This window comes from Lethenteron reissneri, chromosome 36 (genome assembly GCF_015708825.2).
Source record: "Lethenteron reissneri isolate LAM-NWPU_2019-01 chromosome 36, ASM1570882v1, whole genome shotgun sequence".
Lineage (NCBI taxonomy): Eukaryota > Metazoa > Chordata > Hyperoartia > Petromyzontiformes > Petromyzontidae > Lethenteron > Lethenteron reissneri.
Window position 1 is genome coordinate 13806574 of NC_083814.1, and position 9434 is coordinate 13816007.

A 9434-nucleotide genomic window follows, 5' to 3' on the forward strand; every position below is an offset into this window, starting at 1 on the left:
CACCGGTGTGTTGGAGAGCCAAGCCACAACATTTACAAACCGAGTACGACGTTTCGCCAGTGATTAAAACCAGCTTCATCAACAAGCTTCATTAGGCGACAGCCAAATATGGCTGTCGCCTGATCCCACTCTTCCATAATTGGCTGTCGTCTGATGAAGCTAGTTATAATTACTGGCGAAACGTCGTACTCAGATTGTAAATGTTGTGGCTTGGCTTTCCAACACACAGGTGTGCTGTACTAGTGATTAATTAGCATGTTGTTTACGTGACAACCCTTACGAGTTGGCCGTGTCGGGTGGTGGCAAGTTTTAACGATACATTTATATATTTACACGATCTAACCCCCCAAAAAACCTCTTATGGATGAACCGAGGACCTTCTTTCTGCAAGGCACGAGTGTTAGCGCTGCACCACCCTGCCGTTCAAAATGTTGAAGATCCTTGAATACTCTTTAACTTGTTGCGTTTTAAGAGCCTTAGTGAGCTTGGTAATTCTCAAACCAAACTAAAGCACCCTAACACTCCATGTATTATTCCCAGAGAGCCTAAGAATCCCACTCTTCCATAATTCCCGTCGACCGCCCCCCCCCCCCCCCAGTGGTAGAAAATGTCGCCACTCGTTAGAAGTGCAGGGGTTGTTCCCTTCCCTTCCCAGATCGCCGACACCAACGGTGCGAGTTTATTGTTGACGATCTGCTTATTGTTTAATCTGGTTTGTTGTCCAATTCACCAACCGAGTTTGCGTGCAGCACAGCGTCACCCTCTCGCGACAGACCTCACTTGGGGTTTGCATGCTTATAGCGGCGGCACAGCTCAGCGGTAGCACATTGGCCACTTGTTTCAGCGGCTCGTGGTTCGAGTCCAGCAGGTCGCCATAGTTAATACTGCAGGTGTAGTAAACGTAAAAGATGCGTCATGTGCTTCACTATGGATGTTAAATATCTCATTGCGCCATTGCGTGTCAGCATCATGGTAAAAATTTGCCAAATAAAAAAAAGACTTACAGATTATTCAATCGCTTTTACTCAAAGCAACGTCGCTCCTCCTTATACTTATGTAATTTGTACTTATATACTTTGTTTTTGCATTAAAATGTAGTCACTTGCTTAGCTTTCCTATACTTTGCACTTCAATCTGTTTTTGTATTGTTTGTTGTTGTAACTTTCTCACCCGCCCCTACTGGACATTTGTGAAAAAGAACTTCATAGCTCATCAGATTCTTCCAGTATAAATAAAGATTATCATTCTATTTGAAACATAGTGCCTTCTTTCGTGATAGCCTTGCATTATGAGGTGTGGTGGATGTCACATGTACTCAATTATTATTATGACCGTAAAGAAACGGGTTCTTGTTAACAAAGTCCAGGACACGCACATTTAAACTCTCCATTATAAACACGTTCTCCTTCATGTTTTAATTACACTGTGCTTAGCTCATGCAGCAGGAGCAGCAAAGTGTTTTACTACACACAACAACAAAGATCGTGATGTTAAGCTGTACTAAGAATTACAACACTGTAGACGATTATGATGGGGCAAGTATTGTTAGCAAGCACCTATTAAACAAGGCCTAGCTTCAAAGTACTGGAACTCGTTGCATCAAACACCTTATGACAAAATGTTCCATAGTTTGTGCGTTTAACTTGGTATACTAAAGAAATACACGTTGCAATTCATTATTTAAGAACTATATCCTCAACTCCTGGACAAAATGTGTTTATTTTAGATTGTTGCTTCACAAGATCATGAGGTGGCGGCAGCTTGGCAAGGCCTTCATCCAGCAGGGGGTTGTTAACAGTTGTTTACCGCGTTGCGTCAGGAACCCGAGTTCAATTCCCAGTCACGGCTAACATCAACGGTGATTATCTGTAATGGTACTGAGCCTCCTCTAGGTGTAAACATCAACACCGTGGTGGTCAGTCTCGGTACTGGCCACCCACCCGCTCGTGTGTCGTGCCGGCATTCACAGGTGCCCGCTAACAGCACTGGCCACAACAGTCTGTTAAGGTTACATGGATGATTTTTGTCTTTGTGTCTATGTCTGTGTGTGAGCCTGGGTGAGCTGAGCTTACTCATGCATCGTTTCCGTAATTAGTGGGAGCTTCTGGCCCAAGGACACCGCAGATGTGGCCCAGAAACACCACGTGTTCTCACTTTCCATCACCTATGAGCCATACGTTTTAAAATCGTAATGTGGCCGGGAAGTTTAACTAATATGTTTACATCACGCAGAACAGCTCTCACTTCCACATTGCCACCGCGAGGCCAACACTGGTTCCAGGGTCGGTCTGAATACAATAATTATAATGATTACTAATTACCTAAGATAACTGAGGACTCATTTCAGGAGGGTCCTGTTACATTGGGATGTTTGGCCAACACAAATGACATTTTATGGGGCTTTTTACCTGTGGGAGAAAACTGAAGAATCAGAATGAAACCCATGCACAACAGAGGGAACACATACACAATCCACACAGCAATGTACCCGAGTCAGGAATTGAACCCAGGATCTTCTTGCTGCGAGGCACAAGTGTTACCACTGTGTTACGCTGCCACCCAAATTAAGTGTGTTGCACATGCGGAGAGCCTGGGGCCACAGGAGCCTGGTTGGGTTGCCGTACACATCTGGATTCCTAGCCCCGGTCAGGTGTGGGAATTGGGCCAGCACAGTTCCCAATGGCCTTGGAAACGAAGCATCGCTGTTGCTTTACTTGGTCTTTTTGAAGATCTGCTTGCACTTCACTCCCTCCACGCGGATCTCCTGTGTCCCCGAGATAAGACAACGAACAGCGTGAGACAATAGCCAAAAAGAGACGAGAGAGAACATACAGCATAAGACAACAGTCAAGAGTAGCACTTTGCAACCCACGTTATATAAGTCACCCATAGCTACCGGTCATCTCAGTCAGTTAACCCATAGCACCTCGGTCTGTCCCGTGACCTCCTGGCAGCAGCGAGTCTTTCAGACGATGGCTTCGAAGTGCAACTTAGCCTGGCTCAAGCGCTGTGGTGACGTCGCCGCCACTCAGTGGTGAGTGTCAGCGGTTGTTACTGTGTCACTACCAGGTGGAGGTGGTCTCCCTCGATCCAGTGGGTCCAGCCACGGTTCTGCTTCTCCCCGCGTTGCACGCACACCAAGCGGTCGCCCTCCCACGACACGGTCGTCTGTCACCGCACACATGACCGAGAGACAACAGCAAAACAAGGAGGTTGTGAATCTGTCTGCGCAGGCCTGGAATTGTCACCCCCTCACTTGCATGGGCTTTCTCTTGTTTCTTCTTAAGATTTGGGCAAACAACCCAAGGTAGCAGGATCCTCCTGAACATTTTTGAGAATCAGTGAGACTTTCTTTTATTATTATTAATTTCGCTTGTATACCCATGGAAGCGACACTGAGTCTCTGGGCTTTTTTTCAGGATTCTGCTAAGTTTTCATAGTGATGATTACTATGCAATTTAATCATTTGTGAGTAATGTCTCAAATCTGGAAAATTTGGACCATGACAATGGCACACAATGGCCTAATCTTCTTCGAATGTCACAGGCTCTTAAACCTGCTCATGGCACATAATATGTAATGAGTAATACTATGGGTGCATTAACCATAAGCACAGAGATACGGAGGTGCGTTGCAAATTACCATGCACTTGCGGTCATCCAGGCCACGCAGGTCCTCCTCAAACTCCTGGCCGATGGTGAAGTCCATGATGTAGTTGCGGAAGGTGCTGATGGTGCGGATGACCATGCGATCGCCCGTTTGCGTGATTTCCTTATCAATTTTCAACAGATTTGCAATCTTGCGTATGGCCACGTTGATGTCTGTGGGAATGGGAGGGAGTGCAGTATGGTGGCATGAGAGAGTTCAGGAACATTGTTTTGTCATTTTCCCAATTTAATTCCAAACATGCAACAATTTCATTCAGAACTGTTACAGAGCAGTGCACCACCCTGAGTGTTTGAGAACAAACTATACATACCTTCTCCAAAAAATCCTCTCAAAACGTCAGTGATTTTCTGATCAAATGAGCATTGAGGTAGTGCTCAATTCCTCTTTACAGCCCTGAGCAAGTGGTGGAAATTCCACTTTCATGTGCCAGGGGCTGGGCTGTATGTATGTTGAACTTATTTGTCACCGTACATAGCCCACCGTGCTAATCGACGGTGGCCTGAACCACAGGACGACCACTGTTGACTTCACCATAATGTGGTACAGTACTAATTTGATCAAACCCGGACGGATGATGGGCCAAGTCAACCCCCAACAAGGACTCTCACAACCTTCCAATTGCGTGCTGCTCGCTCCACTGCTGAGCCTCTTGGCTCAACAATCAACATTTGCTTTGGGGATCATGGGCCGCAGCAATAGTTGCATTCATGAGCATGATGTCAGGGTACAGTATGGGGGAAAATAGAGTGAACAGGGGTGGAGGTAGAGGTAGAGGTGGGGTTAAGGGCAGATTGGTGAATGTTATTCCCACATTGCGAGGCCAATGCGTCCACAGTGCATCTACCAGTGCTGCCAACTTAATTTCGGTAGTTTTAGTGACTTTTTAGTTTTTCTCAAAAGTGTCCAAGCCACCAGTGACAATTCTAGTGACGTTTAATGTGGACAACAGTGATTCATTGAAATAGAATATGGCGAATTCTAGTCAACGTCATAATAATTCAGTACAGGGGACCACGTGAGTCGCTGTGCAGGTGGCGGAGATGGGAGTCACGTTGACCCCGAGTTACAATATTTAGATTTAACTGTAAGTAACCCTTAGTTATAACGCGATGTGGATATCTAGGCATATGCCTCAGCTTGGAACTGACTGCCCACACATGCACTCCTGCACACGCCCTCACAATGCAGAAGCACTCTCTGAGCACCATTCCAGGAAACATGCAACTTTGGGCAAACGTTGTCACGTGGTTGAATCCGCTGAACGAACGTTGCACCACGTTCCATGTTTCTCGGGTTTTCAGTAAAATATTATTCCCTTATCATCCTTATATCCCCCTATACATTCACTACCATATAACAATGTACCATAATAGCAATTTCGAATCCATTCTCAACCCCATGCTAGATCTCATGCTCCAACCCATAACAACTTGATATTGATGTTTGTCATTAGTTGTTCATTGTGTGGTATTGCTTCCCATTGGCTACATTAGGCTCATACATGCATAATTCCTCCATATTTCATGGACTCATTCTGTCGCGTCACAGTGCCAGTGGAGCGAAATGAGCTCAATAATTGGGAGCAGAAAGTAGGGGGTGAAATCTTTCCCGGCGAAGTGGCCAGCGCACACAATGTGGCCACTGTGTGCTGTATTGAGAGCGGCCCCCCTGTCCCAATCAATGGTCACCAAAGAAAGACGCCCTGTGTGTGCAGCTTAGAAGAATTACTGATGTGGGCTCCACACACACATGGCACAGAGAATGATGTCTGCCGAGGGAGATAAAGTCTCGGAAATGCATCGAAGGGGGTGGGTGGATGGGTGGGAGGATGAGTAGGTGTATAGGTGGTGGACGAGCCTGTGAATAGGTGGATGCATAGATGCTGTGGGTGAATGAGCGGTGGATAGGTGAGTGAATGAGTGGATAAGTGGCGTTACAGTGTGTCAATGCAATAGCTATTATTGATGTTGAAGCTCACAGATACATGCTTTGAATGGCACAGGTACCCATTGATGTCTTTCAATGTTGTATGTAATGGTTTAACTTTAACCCTTCATCTACTAGAGGCCGCAAAATCACAATAAATCAAATCACCATCCTGAATCGTAAATATTAATTGACTCGTACAGGCAACACTTCTCTTGGGTGGCAACAGAGAGGAGAATGGTGCCAAACACTTTCCTAATTTTCTAATCCGCGTCCTAGAGTGTCCCATCCGTGCCACGGCACCCCCCCCCCCACGCCTCCCTTCAGATAAAATCAAGTGGCCCTCATGACAGAGCCATCGCCCCCAACGCGGCTTTGTGCTCAAGGAATAAGAAGATTTAATAAATCACGAGTCCTGCATTGAGCAGGGTTTAAGAGGATTTCAGCAGTGTTGCCATTCTTATTGTTTTCCTCTAATTCCCTCCTACTGCCGGGCATTACGCAGACACAAATATCCATGTTTGCCGGCTAGCATGAGAGCTGACACAGTTATTCAGCACCTATTAGGGCCAGCAGTTGTTTGAGATCAGCACGGATCGTCCAGGAATTGGCGTCTATTCAGGTGGCAACAATTTATTTGTATCGAGATCTGGTACTGGCATTGTGTTAAACTAAATTACACTAAACTACACATCTCTGATCGACATAGGCTGACTGAGAAATGTGTTCGGGCTTGGTATATTGTGGAAAAGGTGGCGGGCCTGAGAACAGCACAGTGATGAGTGTTTTTTTGTGGCAAGCACCACACGTCTGGCTGGGTTTGTGTCCGTGTGTGATTATATTCCTGGTCACTACTGCCTGGTGTTGATACAGAACTCAACTTAAATAAAACGTTTTTTTTATGAATAATGTAATTTGCCCACTTATATAAATTAGGTAACTTTGCAATCAACACTTCAATAATACATATAATGGCGGCCCATTTTGAAGGTAAATATCGGTTTAGAGAACATGACATATGTATGGGAATGTGTTGAGACGCGCAAATTATGAATTAACTTCACCAACCTCAACGTGGATGAAAAATAAATGTTGTCTGAGTACGTCCGATACCCTGATATTTTATAAGTATTTAATGTTGTTTTTCACGAGGTGATAACTGAAGAGAAAAGGAGTCTCATTCCAAGAGTGACCTAGGTCACCAAAATTAAAAAAATAAGAACATGAAAATAAATAATACTATAATATACTGAATTATATCAAGTTTGTCTGGCTTGAGGGAGGGAGGGCCGAACCGTCACGTCAAAATGGCTTGCGGGCCGCCAATTACAATACAACAAAAATAAATCAGCGCAAAAAATATCCGTGTTACAAACTAAAATCGAAAAAGTGCGCAAATATGAATTCATATAAAATACATTTTCTGCGTTGAAAGTCGGCTCGTACAAATAACTTTAGTAAAATGTTCATTTAAAATTGAGTTACATAAACATCACGATGCATTTCAGGTGATCATTGCACTCTCTCTGATCATTGAACGCTCCCGCACAGAAGCGAGGACAATGCGAACAGCACTGCAGCGGAGACGCACGAGGTGCTCGCGGACCATTGAGAAGGAGCCACGGCGAGACGGACAGCGACTCACCCAGCGCCTTCATGTAGTCCTCAAAGCTCTCGTTGCTCACCATGGCCCAGTAGCCGTTGTAGTCGGCAGGCATGTTTAATCTGTGGTATGTCGTGAGCGGGCTTGGTGGCTCGCTGCTTCTTGAATCTGTGTGGCTGACTGCCTGGCTTGCTTTGTCACCGGGAGGTTTTCTTTGTGGTTGGCTTCGTGGTTCGCTGGTTCGCTGATCGCCGTCTGGCTGGCTCTGTGACTGGATTTATGACCGGCTTCCTTGCTGGCTGGTTGGCTGCTTTGCTGATATCTTTGTGACTGGCTGGCTGACTTTGTGTGGCTTTGCGAATTACTTTCGTGTGACCCTGTGCGTGAACGTAAAAGTTCTGCCGATAGGACAGAAAGAAGATGGGAACCGTGCAAACTCCAACAGCTGCGCGTGGAACTTCGACTCTGTGCTGCGCCCCGCCTTCAGCCACTCAGGGGGAGGGGCGGAGGGCGGAGGGGGAACGTAATGGGGTGGTATGGAGGGAGGAGAAAGGGAGGAGGAGATGCTAGCGGTGTAAGTGGGATGCAGCGTGAAGGACGTGGGTGAGATGGGTGATGGAAAGATGTCTGGGAGATGGCGGGATGTGAGGGAGATGGGAGGATGGGGGGGGGGGGGAGATGGGAGGATGGGGGGAGGAGATAGGAGGATGGGGGGGGGGCGATGTAAGGATGGGGGGGGGGCGATGTGAGGATGTGGGGGGGATGTGGGGGAGATGGGCGATGGGAAGAGTGGGGGAGATGAATGATGGGAGGATGTGGGGGAGATGGGTGTGAACCCCCATCCCTGCCTCACTGTGACCTTGTGGCTCGGGTGAATATGATACGAGGGCTGTGAATTAATGCATTCGTCTTGGCCGTGCTGCCTACTATTTCTTACACAGCAAAACAAAACGGCTATAAATATTTGAAACGGTCTCAAAGTAAATCCTCCGGTTGCTCGGTGAAGCCATCACCGCCACGCCGCGGATCGCTGGTATCATATTTGTCATGAGTTCATGCGCAGGCGAAGTGTGCAAAGAAGCATGGAGAGACGAGCGCATGAGATCACTGAGGGACAGAAAGAACACGCACACAGTTACAGAGATCGCATTTTTATATTACCCTTGTTTACCCAGGAAATACAATTTCAGCATTGAAATATTTAGCCAATACCAGATAGATTGTTTTTCAGTTTTGGGAAAAAAACGGAGAACCCGGAGGAAACCCATACAGAATATACAAACGCCACACAAAAGCACCGCAGTCAGACATCGAACCCACTCTTCTTTATAATAATTACGGTGCGAAATAAGTTCAAGATACATGAGGCACAAGCGTTACCAGAGCCACCCTGTCACCCTATAAAAGTAAATGGACTTGGGCAGAACACATCGCTCAAAGGGATGATGGCCGGTAATAGAGATCAGTGAGCCAAAGGATAAAACGTCTCCGATAGGATGTCTACCGCGGAGATGAAGCAATTAAATTGGTTTCTGTGCAGGAGCATGAGAGATGGTGACTGCTTGAGGAACCCTTCATCCAACAGTGGGTATATCACGGCTGCTGATAAGTGCGCGTCTCCTTTCTGCTGTGGGTCGTGTGCTTGGCTTTCTCCGTCGCATATTCTCGTTGAACTCGCCTTTTGCCCGTCCAAGGACGAGTGTATTGCAGTAAATCTGAAACTTGCAAGCGAAAAGCAGATCGCGACGTGATATTCATTGCATCAATGCGTGTGCAGTTTGTAAGGGCGCGGTGACACGGACCTATTGCATGTTCATCACGACGTCCCTGTTACTTCGATGTCTCAACAGCGTGACGGAGACCGCGTGACGTCAGGGCTCTGCCTTTGTCGCGAGGGCTGCGAGTTGACGCCGAGGAGAGGGCCCCTCGGTCCCCCACGTGGAGTGACGTCACCCGCTAATGAATATTAATTGTGGAGTGTGTCCATTTGGAGGACGGCACCTGCTCATGATTATTAATGAGGGGGGTCCATGTGGAGGACGTAACATGTTCATGATTATTTTTTAATGAGGGGGGCTGGTCGACGTAGAGTGACGTCACGAGCGTTGCACACAGACATGCTCGGCTCATTATAGTTGGTAATAATAATGGCGGGGGGGGGGGTCCATTTTAAGGACGCCACCTGCTCATGAATATTGATGAGGGGGGCTGTTCGATGTGGAGCGACGTCACGAGT

At 46.8% G+C, this 9434-nt stretch overlaps 1 protein-coding gene across 1 annotated transcript; it reads right to left on the reverse strand.

The window, feature by feature from the left end:
* Window positions 1-1383: 1383 nt before the first annotated feature.
* LOC133351209 (retinol-binding protein 1-like) lies at window positions 1384-7663 on the reverse strand. Its single transcript, XM_061566284.1, has 4 exons — window positions 7241-7663; window positions 3643-3821; window positions 3067-3168; window positions 1384-2764 (listed from the first exon to the last, which is right to left on the reverse strand). Exons 1-4 carry the CDS (start codon window positions 7311-7313, stop codon window positions 2711-2713), a joined length of 408 nt encoding a protein of 135 aa, XP_061422268.1. The 5' UTR covers window positions 7314-7663; the 3' UTR covers window positions 1384-2710.
* Window positions 7664-9434: the final 1771 nt, after the last annotated feature.

Bases quoted from the DNA above. Each gene is read 5' to 3' on its own strand.
- LOC133351209 (XM_061566284.1), bottom strand. From the start codon at position 7,313: ATGCCTGCCGACTACAACGGCTACTGGGCCATGGTGAGCAACGAGAGC. The intron at 3,822-7,240 runs GTGAGTCGCTGT...CCATTCCCACAG, and splicing joins GGACTACATGAAGGCGCTGG to ACATCAACGTGGCCATACGC. The intron at 2,765-3,066 runs GTAGTGACACAG...TCGGGGACACAG, and splicing joins AGGGAGACCACCTCCACCTG to GAGATCCGCGTGGAGGGAGT.